General features: G+C 48.9%; 1 protein-coding gene across 1 annotated transcript in view; it reads right to left on the bottom strand.

The window, feature by feature from the left end:
• Window positions 1-4,073: 4,073 nt before the first annotated feature.
• Window positions 4,074-20,756, bottom strand: part of adcy3a (adenylate cyclase 3a) — a 135,179-nt gene continuing 118,496 nt past the window's right edge. The window contains exons 16-20 of the mRNA XM_067988468.1: window positions 18,343-18,489; window positions 14,397-14,513; window positions 11,155-11,284; window positions 6,510-6,634; window positions 4,074-4,331 (exon numbers count right to left, since the gene is read on the bottom strand). Coding sequence (XP_067844569.1) covers window positions 4,149-4,331; window positions 6,510-6,634; window positions 11,155-11,284; window positions 14,397-14,513; window positions 18,343-18,489 — 702 coding nt within the window. The 3' untranslated portion in view covers window positions 4,074-4,148. The remainder of the gene's footprint in view (window positions 4,332-6,509; window positions 6,635-11,154; window positions 11,285-14,396; window positions 14,514-18,342; window positions 18,490-20,756) is intronic.

Below are 20,756 nucleotides of genomic sequence, written 5' to 3' on the forward strand. Positions count from 1 at the left end.
TCATTTTGCTGCTGTCGCAAAATAACAGATTTTTAAATTCAAGTCCTTTTTAATAAGTAAATTGAGCCTGGTACTCATACTGCACGATAATCAGCAGTCTGAGTTATAACCTAATGTGCCTCTATAGGGAGATGACCAGCCTCTGCCCACGAGGGAAGGGGGAGTTCGAACAGATCCTGTTTCCACCACAAGCTGTTGCTTCCATGTAACAGCCGCCTCAGCTCGACTCTCTACATCACTCAGAATGTTGAACCAATCCAATGGCACAGGCAACAGACTTTTGTTTTTAAGTTCTACTTGCCAAAAAAACAGCAATAGATGACAAAAGAGGTAAGGGACAATGTAAAACTAGAGAAAAAGCATACAAAAATGCAAAAAATAGCACAGATCCCGGCAACTAGGAGAGATACAAAGAACAGCAAAGGGTGACAAAACAGATAGTAAGAGCTACAAAAAGGGAGCATGAAAAGAAACTTGCAAGGGATATCAAAATCAACACAAACATTTTTTCCAATTATATTTGGAAAAAGAGGGTGGTCAGGAGCAGTGTTGGCCCCTTAACTGATAATGGGGATATTGTAAATGCAAATAAGGAAGTGGCAGACATGTTAAATAATTACTGTGCGTCAGTATTTACAGTAGAGGACGAGGATAGCATGCCGGACACCCCAAGGAAACTTATTCTGAATCAGGGACGGGGACTCACCATAATTAAAGTAAGGAAATTAACAGTAATGAAGAAAATAATGGCACTAGAGTGACAAATCCCCAGGACCAGATGGTTTCCATCCCAGGATGTTAAAGGAAGTAGGTGAGCACATTGCAGATGCCGTAACTATAATCTTCCAAAGTTCTCTCGATTCAGGAACTGTTCCTTCAGATTAGAAAATTGCACATCACTCCGCTATTTAAGAAAAGTGAGAGAGGAAAACCAGGGAATTATAGACCAGTTAGCCTAACATCTGTTGTCAGGAAATTACTAGAGTCTATAATTAGGGATAGTGTGACTGAACACCTTGAAAATTTTCAGCTAATCAGAGAGAGCCAGCATGGATTTGTAAAGGGTAGGTCATATCTGATGAACCTGACTGAATTTTTTGAAGAGGTGACTAAAGTAGTGGACAGGGGAATGTCTATGGATGTTGTTTATATGGACTTCCAGAAAGCATTCGATAAAGTTCCTCATAAGAGACTGTTAACTAAAGTTGAAGCTCATGGAATTCAGGGCAAATTATTGACCGGGTTAGGAAATTGGCTGAGCGGCAGGAGACAGAGAGTAGGGATAATGGGCAGGGACTCAAATTGGCAGGATGTGATTGGTGTCTCATGGGGAACTGTGTTGGGGCCTCAACTATTCACTGTATTTATTAACAACTTAGATTACGGGATAAGGGGGTGTATGACAGATGTCAGGTTGATAATACAAGTGAGAACCAGGCTGAATATAGAAAGTACAGAGGAGAAATGAAAAAGGAAATAAGAGGGGCAAAGAGAGAGTGTGAGAATAGACTGACGGCCAACATAAAGGGAATCCAAAAGTCTTCTGTAGCCATACAAATAGTAAACGGGTAGTAAGAGGAGGAGTGGGGCTGATTAGGAACCAAAAAGGAGATCTATGCATGGAGGCAGAGGGGATGGTTGAGGTACTAATTGAGTACTTTGCATCTGTCTTTACCAAGGATGAAGATGCTGCCAAAGTCACAGTAAAAGGGGAGGTAGTTGAGATACTGGATGTGGTGAAAATTGATAAAGAGGAGGAATTGGAAAGGTTAGCTGTACTTAAAGTAGATAAGTTACCCGGTCCGGATGGGATGCATCCTAGGTTGCTGAGGGAAGTAAGGGGGGAAATTGCGGAGGTACTGGCCATAATCTTCCAAACATCCTTAGATACGGGGGTGGTGCCAGAGGACTGGAGAATTGCAAATGTTACACCCTTGTTCAAAAAAGGGTGTACGGATAAACCCAGCAACTATAGGCCAGTTTAACCTCAGTGGTGGGGAAACTTTCAGAAATGATAATCCGGGACAGAATGAACAGTCACTTGGACGAGTGTGGATTAATGAAGGAAAGCCAGCACAGATTTGTTAAAGGCAAATCGTGTTTAACTAACTTGATAGAGTTTTTTGATGAGGTAACAGAGAGGGTCGATGAGGGCAATGCGGTTGATGTGATGTATATGGACTTTCAAAAGGCGTTTGATCAAGTGCCACATAATAGGAAGGATATATTGGCCTTGGAGGGAGTAGTTTACTAGAATGATACCTGGACTCCAAGGGTTAAATTAGGTGGAGAGATTACACAAACTAGGGTTGTATTCCCTGGAATTTAGAAGATTAAGGGGTGATTTGATCAAAGTTTTCAAGATATCAAGGGGAACTGATAGGGTAGATAGAGAGAAACTATTTCTGCTGGTTGAGGAGTCTGGGACAAGCGACGGAGCCTAAAAATTAGAGCCAGGACTTTCAGGAGTGAAGTTAGGAAACACATCTACACACAAAGAGGGGGGAGAAGTTTGGAATTCTCTTCCACAAACGGCAGTGGATGCTAGCTCAATTGTTCATTTTAAATCTGAGACGGATAGATTTTTGTTAACCAAAGGTATTAAGGGATATGGGGCTAAGGCGGTTAAATGGAGTTAGGTCACAGATCAACCATAATCTCATTGAATGGCGGAACAGGCTCGAGGGGCTGAATGGCCTACTCCTGTTCCTATCCCTCCCCATCCCCCTCTCCTCCCTCCCTCCTCCCTCCCAACCCCTTCCTCCCCTCCCCCACAACGTCCCACCCCTCCCCTTCTTTTCCCTCCTAACCCCTCCCCACCTACCTCCTTCTCCCCCTCTCCCACCCGCTTCCTCCCCGTCCCCCTCCTACCCCCTCCCCCACCCCCTCCTTTCCCTTTCCTCTCTCCCCCTCTGGGGGAGGGGGACGGGAGTCTGGGGGAGGGAGAAGGGAGTCTGGGGGAGGGGGATGGGAGTCTGGGGGAGGGGGACGGGAGTCTGGGGGAGGGGGAAGGGAGTCTGGGGGTGGGGGACGGGAGTCTGGGGGTGGGGGAAGGGAGTCTGGGGGAGGGGGACGGGAGTCTGGGGGTGGGGGACGGGAGTCTGGGGGTGGGGGACGGGAGTCTGGGGGAGGGTGACGGGAGTCTGGGGGTGGGGGATGGGAGACTGGGGGAGGGGAAGGGAGTCTGGGGGAGGGGGAGGGGAGTTTGGGACTGGGGACAGGGAGTCTGGGGGAGGGGGAGGGGAGTCTGGGGGTGGGGGACGGGAGTCTGGGGGAGGGGGAAGGGAGTCTGGGGGAGGGGAGACTGGGGGAGGAGGTGTCTGGGTGAGGGGGAGGGGGAGTCTGGGGTTGGGGGAGTGGAGTCTGGGGGAGGTGGAGAGGGAGTCTGGGGGAGGGGGACGGGAGTCTTGGACCGAGGAGGGGGACGGGAGTGTTCCTGACACCAGGTGTAAAGACACGAAACAGATGATTTAAAGCATGCGACTGAAAGCTCTCGACCTGCCCTCCAGGTTACAGACACATCGAACCTTTACACACATATAAATAAATAAATCAACAGAATCAGCAGCAGAGGGAATGGCACAGGTTGGAAAGAGCACAGAATCGAGGGGAGAACCACTGCCGGCCAAACAGAATGTACACGCTAAGTATTAAAAAGCACTCGGACCGTGTCCATAGAATTGCACTGGGACAGTTTCAGGTTCCGCACGTTAACACCGTAAAATCAGCAGCCACATTCGGGAGAGGAAGCAAATAGAAAGAGACAAAGTGCTGCCTGGGTTTGTCCTCCCCCATTTGGCAGTGTCTACAGGTAGTGGGCTTGGGCCCAGCTCCTGCTGCAGGTTTTAGTCCCTCCTGATCCTCGTAGCTGGGTTCAAAAGGAACAGTTTGAGAGTCAGAGCGCAGTGTCAAAGGTCACCTGACCTTGCCCCAGAAAACGGTGCAGCAGAGACGGAAAGCAGTTGGGGGTCACTGGCAGGTCACCCACCCCCGGCCCAAGCCCCCCTGCCGAGTATAGGGGGACTGATCTTTGTGGTTCTCCTTCTCTTCAACCCCCCCTACCCCTTTCCTCCTCCTCTCAGTCTCTGCCCCCCTCAGCCTCGCTGGGACAGTGAATGGAATCCTGGGCCAGTGATGTGAGGTGGGCCTCATGCATTCTCCACCACCTGATGGGGCAGCGTCACTGACGAGCTGTTAATAAAGGAGCCTTGCTTCTCCCGACCCTTCATGAAGTATGTGATGAGCTCCCCTTTGCCCTTGATGTAGACGGGTCCCCGCCTGGCAAAGCGGAATCCATACTCTCTCAGCACCAGGTACGTATCCTCAACCACCTGCAAACAGAAAGGCAATGGGGAGCTTTATCCAACAGTCTCTGTCTCATTGGTACCTGCAAGAGGTGACCGCAGCCACCAGCTCATCCCAGTTCACACCCAACCCCATCTCCAGCTCAAAAGCTGCCTCCAGGAAACACACTCCTTGTGTGATAAACACTCCTCAACAATGCCCAAGACTTGACTACTGCTCCCATATCAGGGGATGCCCCCCTATCACCTTGGGCAGGATACCAGGAGAAGCATTTCCTCGGCAAAGGTCCCGGCAGATTGGAAAACTGCTAATGTAACACCGTTATTTAAAAAGGGTAGTAGGCAGAAGGCTGGAAATTATAGACCAGTTAGCCTAACATCTGTGGTGGGTAACATTTTGGAGTCTATTATTAAGGAGACAGTAACGGAACATTTGGATAAACATAATTTAATAGGACAAAGTCAGCATGGCTTTATGAAGGGGAAGTCGTGTCTGACAAATTTGCTTGAGTTCTTTGAGGACATAACGTACAGGGTGGATAAAGGGGAACCAGTGGACGTAGTGTATTTAGACTTCCAGAAGGCATTCGACAAGGTGCCACATAAAAGATTATTGCTCAAGATAAAGAATCACTGGATTGGGGGTAATATTCTGGCATGGGTGGAGGATTGGTTATCTAACAGGAAGCAGAGAGTTGGGATAAATGGTTCATTCTCGGACTGGCAACCAGTAGCCAGTGGTGTTCCGCAGGGGTCGGTGCTGGGTCCCCAACTCTTCACAATCTATATTAAAGATTTGGAGGAGGGGACCGAGTGTAACATATCAAAGTTTGCAGATGATATAAAGATGGGAGGGAAAGTAGAGAGTGAGGAGGACATAAAAAACCTACAAGGGGATACAGACAGGCTGGGTGAGTGGGCGGAGATTTGGCAGATGCAATACAATATTGGAAAATGTGAGGTTATGCACTTTGGCAGGAAAAATCAGAGAGCAAGTTATTATCTTAATGGCGAGAAATTGGAAAGTACTGCAGTACAAAGGGATCTGGGGGTCCTAGTGCAAGAAAATCAAAAAGTTAGTATGCAGGTGCAGCAGGTGATCAAGAAGGCCAACGGAATGTTGGCTTTTATTGCTAGGGGGATAGAATATAAAAACAGGGAGGTATTGCTGCAGTTATATAAGGTATTGGTGAGACCGCACCTGGAATACTGCATACAGTTTTGGTGTCCATACTTAAGAAAAGACATACTTGCTCTCGAGGCAGTACAAAGAAGGTTCACTCGGTTAATCCCGGGGATGAGGGGGCGGACATATGAGGAGAGGTTGAGTAGATTGGGACTCTACTCATTGGAGCTCAGAAGAATGAGAGGCGATCTTATTGAAACATATAAGATTGTGAAGGGGCTTGATCGGGTGGATGCGGTAAGGATGTTCCCAAGGATGGGTGAAACTAGAACTAAGGGGCATAATCTTAGAATAAGGGGCTGCTCTTTCAAAACTGAGATGAGGAGAAACTTCTTCACTCAGAGGGTAGCAGGTCTGTGGAATTTGCTGCCCCAGGAAGCTGTGGAAGCTACATCATTAAATAAATTTAAAACAGAAATACAGTTTCCTAGAAGTAAAGGGAATTAGGGGTTACGGGGAGCGGGCAGGAAATTGGACATGAATTTAGATTTGAGGTTAGGATCAGATCAGCCATGATCTTATTGAATGGCGGAGCAGGCTCGAGGGGCCGATTGACCTACTCCTGCTCCTATTTCTTATGTTCTTATCTGCTACCAACACCTTTCACTCGCAGCCTTCAACCTCTCCCCGTCACGACCATTCCTCTCTCACGATTTTATCGATACTCTGCTCTGTGCTCCTCTGTCCCTCCCAAGCTCCAAATCCCCCGTCCTACACCCACTCACATCTTACTGTGCACTGTCTCTGACTCCGTCCCTCGACCCTTCACCCTGCTGTCAAGCACTCTGACCCTCAACCCTTTACCCTGCTGTCCTGCACTCTGACCCTCAACCCTTTACCCTGCTGTCCTGCACTCTGACCCTCGACCCTGCACCCGTTGTCCTGCACTCTGACCTTTGACCCTGCTGTCCTGCATTGACCCTCAACCCTTCACCCTGCTGTCCTGCATTTTGACACTTGACCCTTTACAAACTGACTCCTCCCGCCAGTGTTTCGATGTCCACTGACTCGCCCATTACCTGAATATTTCCCATCTGCCCTGTTGATTCCATTCTGCTCGCCACATTAACCGTGTTTCCCCAGATGTCATAATGTGGTTTACGGGCTCCAATCACTCCGGCCAGAACAGCTCCTTTGTTCATTCCTGAAAGGAACACAGCAGAAGGATGGAGATTGAGAGTTTGAGATTTAAAGCAATTCACACTCGTGCTCAGCTCTCTGGGATATACAAGGGAGACTGTTCATCTGAGGAATGTGGTATGCGTTAATCTAGAACAGTTACACTCTGTTACTCCTAAACATAGTGAGGTTACGGTAATCTGAGGCACGGTGAGGTTACGGTAATCTGAGCACGGTAATCTGAGGCACGGTGAGGTTACGGTAATCTGAGGCACGGTGAGGTTACGGTAATCTGAGGCACGGTGAGGTTACGGTAATCTGAGCACGGTGAGGTTACGGTAATCTGAGGCACGGTGAAGTTACAGTAATCTGAGGCACGGTGAGGTTACGGTAATCTGAGGCACGGTGAGGTTACAGTAATCTGAGGCACGGTGAGGTTACGGTAATCTGAGGCACGGTGAAGTTACAGTAATCTGAGGCACGGTGAGGTTACCGTAATCTGAGGCACGGTGAGGTTACGGTAATCTGAGGCACAGTGAGGTTACGGTAATCTGAGGCACGGTGAGGTTACGGTAATCTGAGGCACGGTGAGGTTACGGTAATCTGAGGCACGGTGAGGTTACGGTAATCTGAAGCATGGTGGGGTTACAGTAATCTGGAGCATGATGAGGTTACGGTAATCTGAGACACGGTGAGGTTTCGGTTATCTGAGGCAAAATGAGGTTACGGTAATCTGAGGCAAGATGAGGTTACGGTAATCTGAGGCACGGTGAAGTTACGGTAATTTGAGGCACGTTGAGGTTACGGTAATCTGAGGCACGGTGAGGTTACGGTAATCTGAGGCACGGTGAAGTTACGGTAATCTGGGGCATGGTGAGGTTACGGTAATCTGAGGCACGGTGAGATTACGGTAATCTGGGGCATGGTGAGGTTACGGTAATCTGAGGCACGGTGAGGTTACCGTAATCTGAGGCAAATTGAGGTTACAGTAATCTGAGGCATGGTGAGGTTACGGTAATCTGAGGCACGGTGAAGTTACGGTAATCTGGGGCATGGTGAGGTTACGGTAATCTGAGGCACGGTGAGATTACGGTAATCTGGGGCATGGTGAGGTTACGGTAATCTGAGGCACGGTGAGGTTACTGTAATCTGAGGCAAATTGAGGTTACAGTAATCTGAGGCACGGTGAGGTTACGGTAATCTGAGGCACGGTGAGGTTACGGTAATCTGAGGCATGGTGAGGTTATGGTAATCTGAGACACGGTGAGGTTACGGTAATCTGAGGCACGGTGAGGTGATGGTAATCTGAGGCACGGTGAGGTTACATTAATCCGAGGCACGGTGAGGTTACGGTAATCTGAGGCATGGTGAGGTTACGGTAATCTGAGACACGGTGAGGTGACGGTAATCTGAGGCACGGTGAGGTGACGGTAATCTGAGGCACGGTGAGGTTACATTAATCTGAGGCACGGTGAGGTTACGGTAATCGGAGGCACGGTGAGGTTACGGTAATCTGAGGCACGGTGAGGTTACGGTAATCTGAGGCACGGTGAAGTTACATTAATCTGAGGCACGGTGAGGTTACGGTAATCTGAGGCACGGTGAGGTTACAGTAATCAGGCACGGTGAGGTTACATTAATCTGAGGCACGGTGAGGTTACGGTAATCTGAGGACGGTGAGGTTACGGTAATCTGAGGCACGGTGAGGTTACGGTAATCTGAGGCACGGTGAGGTTACGGTAATCTGAGGCACGGTGAGGTTACGGTAATCTGAGGCACGGTGAGGTTACGGTTATCTGAGGCAAAATGAGGTTACGGTAATCTGAGGCAAGATGAGGTTACGGTAATCTGAGGCACGGTGAAGTTACGGTAATTTGAGGCACGTTGAGGTTACGGTAATCTGAGGCATGGTGAGGTTACGGTAATCTGAGGCACGGTGAGGTTACGGTAATCTGGGGCATGGTGAGGTTACGGTAATCTGAGGCACGGTGAGGTTACCGTAATCTGAGGCAAATTGAGGTTACAGTAATCTGAGGCACAGTGAGGTTACCGTAATCTGAGGCAAATTGAGGTTACAGTAATCTGAGGCACGGTGAGGTTACGGTAATCTGAGGCATGGTGAAGTTACGGTAATCTGGGGCATGGTGAGGTTACGGTAATCTGAGGCACGGTGAGATTACGGTAATCTGGGGCATGGTGAGGTTACGGTAATCTGAGGCACGGTGAGGTTACCGTAATCTGAGGCAAATTGAGGTTACAGTAATCTGAGGCACGGTGAGGTTACGGTAATCTGAGGCACGGTGAGGTTACGGTAATCTGAGGCATGGTGAGGTTATGGTAATCTGAGACACGGTGAGGTTACGGTAATCTGAGGCACGGTGAGATTACGGTAATCTGGGGCATGGTGAGGTTACGGTAATCTGAGGCACGGTGAGGTTACCGTAATCTGAGGCAAATTGAGGTTACAGTAATCTGAGGCACGGTGAGGTTACGGTAATCTGAGGCACGGTGAAGTTACGGTAATCTGGGGCATGGTGAGGTTACGGTAATCTGAGGCACGGTGAGATTACGGTAATCTGGGGCATGGTGAGGTTACGGTAATCTGAGGCACGGTGAGGTTACCGTAATCTGAGGCAAATTGAGGTTACAGTAATCTGAGGCACGGTGAGGTTACGGTAATCTGAGGCACGGTGAGGTTACGGTAATCTGAGGCATGGTGAGGTTATGGTAATCTGAGACACGGTGAGGTTACGGTAATCTGAGGCACGGTGAGGTGACGGTAATCTGAGGCACGGTGAGGTTACATTAATCCGAGGCACGGTGAGGTTACGGTAATCTGAGGCAAGGTGAGGTTACGGTAATCTGAGACACGGTGAGGTTACGGTAATCTGAGGCACGGTGAGGTGACGGTAATCTGAGGCACGGTGAGGTTACATTAATCTGAGGCACGGTGAGGTTACGGTAATCTGAGGCACGGTGAGGTTACGGTAATCGGAGGCACGGTGAGGTTACGGTAATCTGAGGCACGGTGAGGTTACGGTAATCTGAGGCACGGTGAAGTTACATTAATCTGAGGCACGGTGAGGTTACGGTAATCTGAGGCACGGTGAGGTTACAGTAATCAGGCACGGTGAGGTTACATTAATCTGAGGCACGGTGAGGTTACGGTAATCTGAGGACGGTGAGGTTACGGTAATCTGAGGCACGGTGAGGTTACGGTAATCTGAGGCACGGTGAGGTTACGGTAATCTGAGGCACGGTGAGGTTACGGTAATCTGAGGCACGGTGAGGTTACGGTTATCTGAGGCAAAATGAGGTTACGGTAATCTGAGGCAAGATGAGGTTACGGTAATCTGAGGCACGGTGAAGTTACGGTAATTTGAGGCACGTTGAGGTTACGGTAATCTGGGGCATGGTGAGGTTACGGTAATCTGAGGCACGGTGAGGTTACGGTAATCTGGGGCATGGTGAGGTTACGGTAATCTGAGGCACGGTGAGGTTACCGTAATCTGAGGCAAATTGAGGTTACAGTAATCTGAGGCACAGTGAGGTTACGGTAATCTGAGGCACGGTGTAGTTACCGTAATCTGAGGCAAATTGAGGTTACAGTAATCTGAGGCACGGTGAGGTTACGGTAATCTGAGGCACGGTGAGGTTACGGTAATCTGAGGCATGGTGAGGTTATGGTAATCTGAGGCACGGTGAGGTTACGGTAATCTGAGGCATGGTGAGGTTATGGTAATCTGAGACACGGTGAGGTTACGGTAATCTGAGGCACGGTGAGGTGACGGTAATCTGAGGCACGGTGAGGTTACATTAATCTGAGGCACGGTGAGGTTACGGTAATCTGAGGCACGGTGAGGTTACGGTAATCTGAGACACGGTGAGGTTATGGTAATCTGAGGCACGGTGAGGTGACGGTAATCTGAGGCACGGTGAGGTTACATTAATCTGAGGCACGGTGAGGTTACGGTAATCTGAGGCACGGTGAGGTTACGGTAATCGGAGGCACGGTGAAGTTACATTAATCTGAGGCACGGTGAGGTTACGGTAATCTGAGGCACGGTGAGGTTACATTAATCTGAGGCACGGTGAGGTTACGGTAATCTGAGGACGGTGAGGTTACGGTAATCTGAGGCACGGTGAGGTTACGGTAATCTGAGGCACGGTGAGGTTACATTAATCTGAGGCACGGTGAGGTTACGGTAATCTGAGGACGGTGAGGTTACGGTAATCAGGCACGGTGAGGTTACATTAATCTGAGGCACGGTGAGGTTACGGTAATCTGAGGACGGTGAGGTTACGGTAATCTGAGGCACGGTGAGGTTACGGTAATCAGGCACGGTGAGGTTACGGTAATCTGAGGCACGGTGAGGTTACGGTAATCTGAGGCACGTTGAGGTTACGGTAATCTGAGGCACGGTGAGGGTACGGTAATCTGAGGCACGGTGAGGTTACGGTAATCTGAGGCACGGTGAGGTTACGGTAATCTGAGGCACGGTGAGGTTACGGTAATCTGAGGCTTGCTCCTCGAGTCACTCTCACCGATTCGCAGCATGAAGTTATTGAATGATTGATAATTGATGTTCATTAAGGTCACTTTCATGGCCAATGCGAAGTCGGCCAAATCGGCCAGGTGCTGCCAACGTTCCTTAACTGACACTTCTGGATCATTCTGTAAAATAGAGTCGGAATAAATAAACAGAAATTATATAGTGACCAGGAGGAGAATCCAACATGGGAATGCAGCAGCACCATTCTTTGTATGTTGGCCCAGACAGGAAACATTGTCAGGCTATTTTACCATGCACACACACAGTCTCACACAGTCACAAACACACAGTCTCACACAGTCACAAACACACAGTCTCACACAGTCACACACAGCCACACACGCACAGTCACACAAATCACACACACAGTTATTCACATACACAGTCAGTCACACACCACACTCTAGCCAAGCTGTTCCAGTACAGCTACAACACTGGCATCTACCCGACAATGTGGAAAATTGCCCAGGTATGTCCTGTTCCCAAAAAGCAGGACAAATCCAATCCAGCCAATTACCGCCCCATCAGTCTACTCTCAATCATCAGCAAAGTGATGGAAGGTGTCGTCGACAGTGCTATCAAGCGGCACTTACTCACCAATAACCTGCTCACCGATGCTCAGTTTGGGTTCCGCCAGGACCACTCGGCTCCAGACCTCATTACAGCCTTGGTCCAAACATGGACAAAAGAGCTGAATTCCAGAGGTGAGGTAAGAGTGACTACCCTTGACATCAAGGCAGCATTTGACCGAGTGTGGCACCAAGGAGCCCGAGTAAAATTGAAGTCAATGGGAATCAGGGGTAAAACTCTCCAGTGGCTGGAGTCATACCTAGCACAAAGGAAGATGGCAGTGGTTGTTGGAGGCCAATCATCTCAGCCCCAGGACATTGCTGCAGGAGTTCCTCAGGGCAGTGTCCTAGGCCCAACCATCTTCAGCTGCTTCATCAATAACCTTCCCTCCATCATCAGGTCAGAAATGGGGATGTTCGCTGATGATTGCACAGTGTTCAGTTCCATTCGCAACCCCTCAAATAATGAAGCAGTCCGTGCCCACATGCAGCAAGACCTGGACAACATCCAGGCTTGGCCTCATAAGTGGCAAGTAACATTCGCGCCAGACAAGTGCCAGGCAATGACCATCTCCAACAAGAGAGAGTCTAACCACCTCCCCTTGACATTCAACGGCATTACCATCACCGAATCCCCCACCATCAACATCCTGAGGGTCACCATTGACCAGACACTTAACTGGACCAGCCATATAAATACTGTGGCTACAAGAGCAGGTCAGAGGCTGGGTATTCTGTGGCGAGTGACTCACCTCCTGACTCCCCAAAGCCTTTCCACCATCTACAAGGCACAATTCAGGAGTGTGATGGAATACTCTCCACTTGCCTGGATGAGTGCAGCTCCAACAACACTCAAGAAGCTCGACACCATCCAGGACAAAGCAGCCCACTTGATTGGCACCCCATCCACCCACCCTAAATATTAACTCCCTTCACCACCGGCGCACAGTGGCTGAAGTGTGTACCATCCACAGGATGCACTGCAGCAACTCGCCAAGGCTTCTTCGACAGCACCTCCCAAACCCGCGACCTCTACCACCTAGAAGGACAAGAGCAGCAGGTACATGGGAACAACACCACCTGCACGTTCCCCTCCAAGTCACACACCATCCCGACTTGGAAATATATCGCCGTTCCTTCATCGTCGCTGGGTCAAAATCCTGGAACTCCCTTCCTAACAGCACTGTGGGAGAACCTTCACCACACGGACTGCAGCGGTTCAAGAAGGCGGCTCACCACCACATTCTCAAGGGCAATTAGGGATGGGCAATAAATGCCGGCCTCGCCAGCGACACCCACATCCCATGAACGAATAAAAAGGTCTCACACACACAGTCACACAAACAGTCACACACACTGTCACAGTAATACACACAGTCTCACACAGTCACACACACGGTCTCACACACACGCAGTCACACACCACACCGTTACACACAGTCACACACACAGTCTCACATAGTCACACACACACAGTCACGCACGCAGTCTCACAGTCACACACACAGTCACGCACAGTCACAGTCACACACATAGGGCTCAATTAAAGCCGGTGGGATGATAGTTAAAAGCCAAATGTACCTCATTGAGGTACTTAAGGCACTTTACTTGTGACATATCAGGTAGTTGGAATGATTTTTAACTTACTTGGGCGGCTTTCCCACTGCTTCTGATTCACGCCTGGTGAAACCAGGGCCGGATCAGGCAAAAAGAAACGAAATAAATTAAATAAAAAACCATTGCACGAAGTTAAAACACAAAATCAACCTACCTTTCCACCCTGCTCCGATGTCTCCATCTCCGATCTCCCCCTCTTCACCCCCCCGAACTCCCACTCTTCACCTCCCCGATGTCCCCCTCAATCTCCCCCTCTTCACCCCCCCGATCTCCCACTCTTCACCTCCCCGATGTCCCCCTCAATCTCCCCCTCTTCACCCCCCCGATCTCCCACTCTTCACCTCCCCGATGTCCCCCTCAATCTCCCCCTCTTCACCCCCCCGATCTCCTCCTCTTCAACTCCCCGATGTCCCCCACAATCTCCCCCTCTTCACCACCCCCCCGAATCTCCTCCTCTTCACCTCCCGATGTCCCCCCGATCTCCCCTTCTTCATCCCCCTGATATGCCCCCAATATTCCCGACTTCACCCCTCTGATGTCCCCTCCCGATCTTCCCCTCCCCCCCCCGATCTTCCGTTCCAGCGCTGGATGTCAATCAGGCTAGCTGGCGGGCGTGAAACCTGGACAGCATGTTAATCATCATCAATTACAATGTGATCGCATCAGAAACGGTAAGTTTTGTTTATTCAGGTTTGCCACGCACACCTTCACCCCCCCCCCGAATCTCCTCCTCTTCACCCCCCCGCCGCTGCTAACCCGCCACCATCTCAAAATTGAGCCCATAGTCTGACATACAGTCACACCGTCACGCACACAGTCACAATCTCGTACACACACACACACACACACATATGGGAGGTCACACACAATCACACGGGAGGTCACACACACACACACACACACGCACATATGGGAGGTCACACACAATCACACGGGAGGTCACACACACACACACACACACGCACATATGGGAGGTCACACACACACACACACACACACGGGAGGTCTCACACACACAGTGCGGGGCAAGGTGTAAGGTCAGTCTTACCTTGACGGTGCTGTTGTAGCTGGGATTGGTGTCTGGAATTAAGCCAGATGCTGCCATGTAGGTGCTCCCGATGGTTTTGATTTTGGTGATGTTTCGGAATTGTGGCTCATCCAATAACTGCAGGAATAGAGCAGAATGTGAAGCCGGGACACAGGGTGAACTTCAAACCAGAGGGCCACTGACAGTGATCATCGTTCCCTGGGATAGGACGGGCTGACCACAGGATGATGGGGAACCTGCCCCAGCTCAAGTTACAGGTTACAAAGATAGGGAGGGGCGAGGCCATGGAGGGATTTGGAAACAAGGATGAGAATTTTAAAATCGAGGCGTTCCCAGATCGGGAGCCAATGTAGGTCAGCGAGCACAGCGGTGATGGCTGAATGGGACTTAGTGCGAGTTAGGATACAGGCAGCAGAGTTTTGGATGAACTCAAGATTATGGAGGGTGGAAGATGGGAGGCCGGCCAGGAGAGCGTTGGAATAGTCGAGTCCGGAGGTAACAAATGCGTGGATGAGGGTTTCAGCAGCAGATGAGCTGAGGCAGGGGCGGAGACGGGCGATGTTATGGAGGTGGAAGTAGGCGGTCTTGGTGATGGAGCAGATATGTGGTCAGAAGCTCATCTCAGGGCCAAATAGGGCGCCAAGGTTTTGAACAGTCTGGTTCAGCTTCAGACAGAGGCCTAGGAGAGGGTGGAGTCGGTGGCGAGGGAATAGAGTTTGTGGCAGAGACAAAAGACAATGGCTTCGGTCTTCCCAAATTTAATTGGAGGAAATTTCTGCTCATCCAATATTGGATGTCGGACAAGCAGCGTGACAAATCAGAAGCAGTTTCATATCATATCCCCAACCCCCACCTTCTCCCCATATCCCCCAATCCCATGTATCCACCTTCTCCCCATATCCCCCAATCCCATGTATCCACCTTCTCCCCCTATCCATTACTGAGACGTGGTTGCAAGATGACCAAGATTGGGAGCTAAATATTCCAGGGTACTTGACTGTTAGAAAAGATAGGCAAAATGGAAAAGGGGGGGCGGGGGTAGCCCTGATAATAAAGGATGAGATAAAGGCAGTGTGCGAAAGGATCTTGGCTCAGAAAATCAGGATGTAGAATCAGTCTGGGTGGAGATAAGAAATAACAAGGGGCAGAAAACACTGGTGGGAGTAATTTACAGGCCCCCTAACAGTAATTATAGTGTTGGACAGAGTATAAATCAGGAAACTAGAGGAGCATGTAACAAGGGTAATGCAATAATCGTGGGGGTCTTTAATCTTCATATAGATTTGGCAAAAGAAGTTTGGAGGACGAGTTCACGGAATGCATTCAAGACAGTTTTCTAAAACAATATGTCGAGGAACCAACTAGGGAACAGGCAATTTTAGATCAAGTATTGTGTAATGAGACAGGGTTAATTAGTTATCTTATAATAAAGGATTCTCTGGGGAAGAGTGATCGTAATATGATAGAATTTCATATTGAGAGTGATGTAGTTAAGTCCAAAACGAGGGTCCTAAATTTAAACAAGGCCAATTATGTAGGTATGAGGGGTGGTTGGTTACGGTAGATTGGGAAATTAGATTAAAAGATATAATGGCAGGTAAGCAATTGTGAACATTTAAAGAAATAATTCATAATTCCCAACGAATATATATTCCTTTGAGGAATAAAAACTCTACAGGAAAAGTGATCCAACCGTGGCCAAGTATAGAAGTTAAGGATAGTATTAGATTAAAAGATGAGGCTTACATGTTGCCAAAAAGAATAGTAAGTCTGAGGATTGAGAGTGTTTTAGAAATCAGCAAAGGGTGACCAAGAAATTGATAAAGAGGGAGAAAATTGAATAGGAGAGTAAACTAGCAATATAAAAACTGATTGTAAGAGCTTCTACAAGTATGTAAAAGGGAAGAGATTAGTGAAAGTAAACGTGGGTTCCTTTGAGGCAGAGACAGAAGAAATTATAATGGGGATTAAGGAAATGGCAGATGTTGAACAAATATTTTATATCTGTCTTCACAGTGGAAGGTACAAAAACATACCCGAAATATTGGGGAACCAAGGGGCTAATGAGAGTGAGGAACTTAAAGTGATTAAGATTAGTAAAGAAAAAGTACTGGAGAAATTAATGGGACTAAAAGCTGATAAATCCCCTGGACCTGATGACCTACATCCTGGGGTTTTAAAAGAGGTGGCTGCAGAGATAGTGGATGCATTGGTTTTGATCTTCCAGAATTCCCTACATTCTAGAACGGTCCCAGTGGACTAGAAGGTAGCAAATGTAACCCCGCTATTCAAGAAAGGAGAGAGAAAACAGGGAACTACAGGCCAGTTAGCCTGACATCAGTCGTTGAGAAAATGCTGGAATCCATTATTAAGGAAGTGGTAACAGGGCACTTAGAAAATCAAATTATGATTAGGCAGAGTCAACATGGTTTTATGAAAGGGAAATCTATTCGAGATTTTCGGAGGATGTAACTAGCAGGGTAGATAAAGGGGAACCAGTGGATATAGTAATTTGTATCTTCAAAAGGCATTCGATAAGGTGCCACATAAAAGGTTGTTGCACAAGGGAAGGGCTCATGGGGTTGGGGGTAATGTATTAGCATGGATAAGGGATTGGTTAAAGGACAGAAAACAGAGAGTAGGGATAAACGGGTCATTCTCAGGTTGACAGGCTGTAACTAGTGGGGTGCCGCAAGGATCAGTGCTTGGGCCTCAGCTATTTACAATCTATATTAATGACTTAGATGAAGGGACCGAGTGTAATGTATCCAAGTCTGCTGACGATACAAAGCTAGGTGGGAAAGTAAGCTGTGAGGAGGACACAAAGAGTCTGCAAAGGGATATAGACAGGTTAAGTGAGTGGGCAAGAAGGTGGCAGATGGAGTATAATGTGGGGAAATGTGATGTTATTCACTTTGGTGGGAGAAATAGAAAAACAGAATATTTTTTAAATGGTGAGAAACTATTGGTGTTCAGAGAGATTTGGATGTCCTTGTACACGAAACACAGAAAGTTAACATGCAGGTACAGCAGGCAATCAGAAAGGCAAATGGTATGTTGGCCTTTATTGAAAGGGGGTTGGAGTACAAGAGTAAGGAAGTCTTGCTGCAATTGTACAGGGCTTTGGTGAGACCTCACCTGGAGCACTGTGTACAGTTTTGGTCTCCTTACCTAAGGAAGGATATACTTGCCTTAGAGGCGGTGCAATGAAGGTTCACTAGATTAATTCCTGGGATGAGAGGGTTGTCCTATGAGAAGAGATTGATTAAAATGGGCCTGTACTCTCTGGAGTTTAGAAGAATGAGAGGTGATCTCATTGAAACATATTAGATTCTGAGGGGGCTTGACAGGGTAGATGCTGAGAGATTGTTTCCCCTGGCTGGAGAGTCTAGAACTAGGGGGCATAGTCTCAGGATAAGGGGTCGGCCATTTAGGACTGAGATGAGGAGAAATTGCTTCACTCAGAGGGTCGTGAAACTTTGGAATTCTCTACCCCAGAGGGCTGTGGATGTTGAGTCATTGAATATATTCAAGACTGAGATTGATAGATTTTTGGACTCTAGAGGAATCAAGGGATATGGGGATAGGGCGGGTAAGTGGAGTTGAGGTCAAAGATCAGCCATGATCTAATTGAATGGCGGAGCAGGCTCGAGGGGCCAAATGGCCTACTCCTGCTCCTATTTCTTATGTTCTTATCCCCCAACCCCACCTACCCACCTTCTCCCCATATCCCCCAACCCGTTCTCTCTCCAGAAAAATATCTAATTGTCTCTGATCCTGTCCATTTCAATCTCTTGCCTGGGAACTTACTCCATACCTCGATTCCCCTTTGGGTGAAAAGTTTCGCTTGATTTCCTCTCCTACTCCTGACTCCTTCATTGCACCCTGTGTCCATGGGCTTTGAGTCTCGGGGTACAATTCAGGCACGCTCGGAGTCCTTACTTACACCATCAAAATCGGAGATGATTTCATTCAGGAATCGCAGGCACTCGATACCACCATTGTTAATACTCTCTTCAGTGTAGAAATCAGAGAAATTAGGGATGGATGCAAACATGACCCCAATCTCATCATGCGACTGGCTGTACAATTCCTGCCAGCAGAAACATTTCAGAGAGAACATTTTAGTGACTGTTGGGGCAGCAGCTGTGAGAGAGAGAGTGTGAAAGAGGGATTGGGGAAGAGATGGAGGGAGAGAGAGGAACAGAGAGAGAGATAGAGAGGAACAGAGAGAGGGATTGGGGGAAGAGACACAGAGAGAGGGAAGGAGGGAGAGAGATACAGAGACAGAGAGAGGAACAGAGAGACAGAGAGAGAGAGAAAGAGCTAGGGAGAGAGTGACGGAGAGAGAGACAGACAGAGAGAGAGAGAGCTAGGGAGAGAGAGAATGAGAATGTGGGAGAGAGGGAGAATGTGGGAGAGAGGGAGAATGTGGGAGAGAGGGAGAATGAGAGAGAGTGAGAATAAGGGAGAGAGAGAGAGTGAGAATAAGGGAGAGTGAGAATGAGGAAGAGAGGGAGTGAAAATGAGCCAGAGGGGGAGAGTGAGGATAAGCAAGAGAAGGAAAGTGAGAATATGGGAAAGAGGAAGAGTGAGAATGAAAGAGAGAGAGAGAGAAAATGAGGGAGAGAGAGAGAGGGTGAATGAGGGAGAGAGAGAGAGTGAGAATGTGGGACAGAGGGAGAGTGAGAATGTGGGAGAGAGGGAGAGAGAATGAGGTAGTGAAGGAGAGTTTGAATGTGGGAGAGGAGGAGAGTGAGAATGGGGCAGGGAGGGAGAATGAGAGGGAGAGAGAATGAGGGAGAGTGAGAATGAGGGAGAGATGGAGATTGCGAATGAGGGAGAGAGGGAGAGTGAGACTGAGGGAGAGTGAGAATGTGGGAGAGAGGAAGAGTGAGACTGAGAGGGAAGGGAGAGTGAGGGAGTGTGAGAATGGGGGAGAGTGAAAATGAGGGTACGAGGGAGCATGAGACTGTGGGAGAGAGGGAGAATGATAATGACGGAGGGGGAGAGTGAGAATGAGGGAGAGTGGGAGAGTGAGAATGAGGGACACAGGGAGAATGGAGAGTCTGAAAGGGAGAATGGGGGAGAGTGTAAATGAGGGAGAGAGGGAGAGTGAGAATGAGGGAGTTGAGAATGGAGGAGAGAAAGTAGGAGAGAAGGAGAGTGAGAATGATGGAGAGAGGGAGAGTGAGAATGACGGAGAGAGGGAGAGTGAGAATGAGGGTGGGAGGGAGAGTGAGAATGAGAGGGGAGGATGAGAATGAGGGAGTGTGAGAATGTGGGAGAGAGGGAGAGTGGGAATGAGAGGGGAGGGAGAATGAGAATGAGGGAGTGTGAGAATGGGGGAGAGAGGGAGAGTGAGAATGAGGGAGTGAGAATGAGGGAGTGAGGGAGAGTGAGAATGAGGGAGAGAGGGAGAGTGAGAATGTGGGAGAGAGGGAGAGTGAGAATTGGAGGGGAGGGAGAATGAGGGAGTGTGAGAATGGGGAGAGAGGGAGAGTGAGACTGCGGGAGGGAGGGAAAGTGAAAGTGAGAACGAGGGAATGAGGGAGAGTGAGAATGAGGGAGAGATGGAAATTGCGAATGAGAGGGGAGGGAGAATGAGGGAGTGTGAGAATGGGGAGAGAGGGAGAGTGAGACTGCGGGAGGGAGGGAAAGTGAGACTGAGGGAGAGTGAGAATGAGGGAACGAGGGAGCATGAGACTGTGGGAGAGAGGGAGAATGATAATGACGGAGGGGGAGAGTGAGAATGAGGGAGAGTGAGACTGAGGGAGGGAGGGACAGAATGAGGGACAGAAGCAGTATGAGAATAAGGGAGAGAGGGATGAGGGAGAGAGTGAGATTGAGAATGAGGGCGAGAGGGAGAGTGAGAAAGAGGGAGGGAGGTAGAGTTGAATGACAGAGTGAGAATGAGGGAGAGAGGGAGAGTGAGAATGTGGGCGAGAGTGAGAATGAGGGAGGGAGGGAGAATGAGAAAGAGGGAGGGAGGTAGAGTGTGAATGAGGGAGTGAGTGAGTGAGAATGAGGAAAAGAGGGAGAGTGAGAATGAGTGAGAGATGGAGAGTGGGAATGAGGGTGAGGGGAACAGTCAGAATGAGGAGGAGAGGGAGAGTGAGAATGGGGAGAGAGGCAGAGTGAGAAGGAGGGAGAGAGGGAGAGTGAGACTGAGCGAACGAGGGACAGAATGAGGGAAGAGGGAGAATGAGAATGAGGGAGAGTGGGAGCGTGAGAATGAAGGAGGTGGATAGTGAGAATGAGGGAGAGAGGGCGAGTGAGAATGAGGGAGAGAGAGTGAGAATGAGAGAGAGATGGAGAGTGAGAATGGGGGAGAGAGGGAGAGCGAGAGTGAGGGAGAGA

The sequence above is a fragment of the Heptranchias perlo genome, chromosome 8, assembly GCF_035084215.1.
Source record: "Heptranchias perlo isolate sHepPer1 chromosome 8, sHepPer1.hap1, whole genome shotgun sequence".
NCBI lineage: Eukaryota > Metazoa > Chordata > Chondrichthyes > Hexanchiformes > Hexanchidae > Heptranchias > Heptranchias perlo.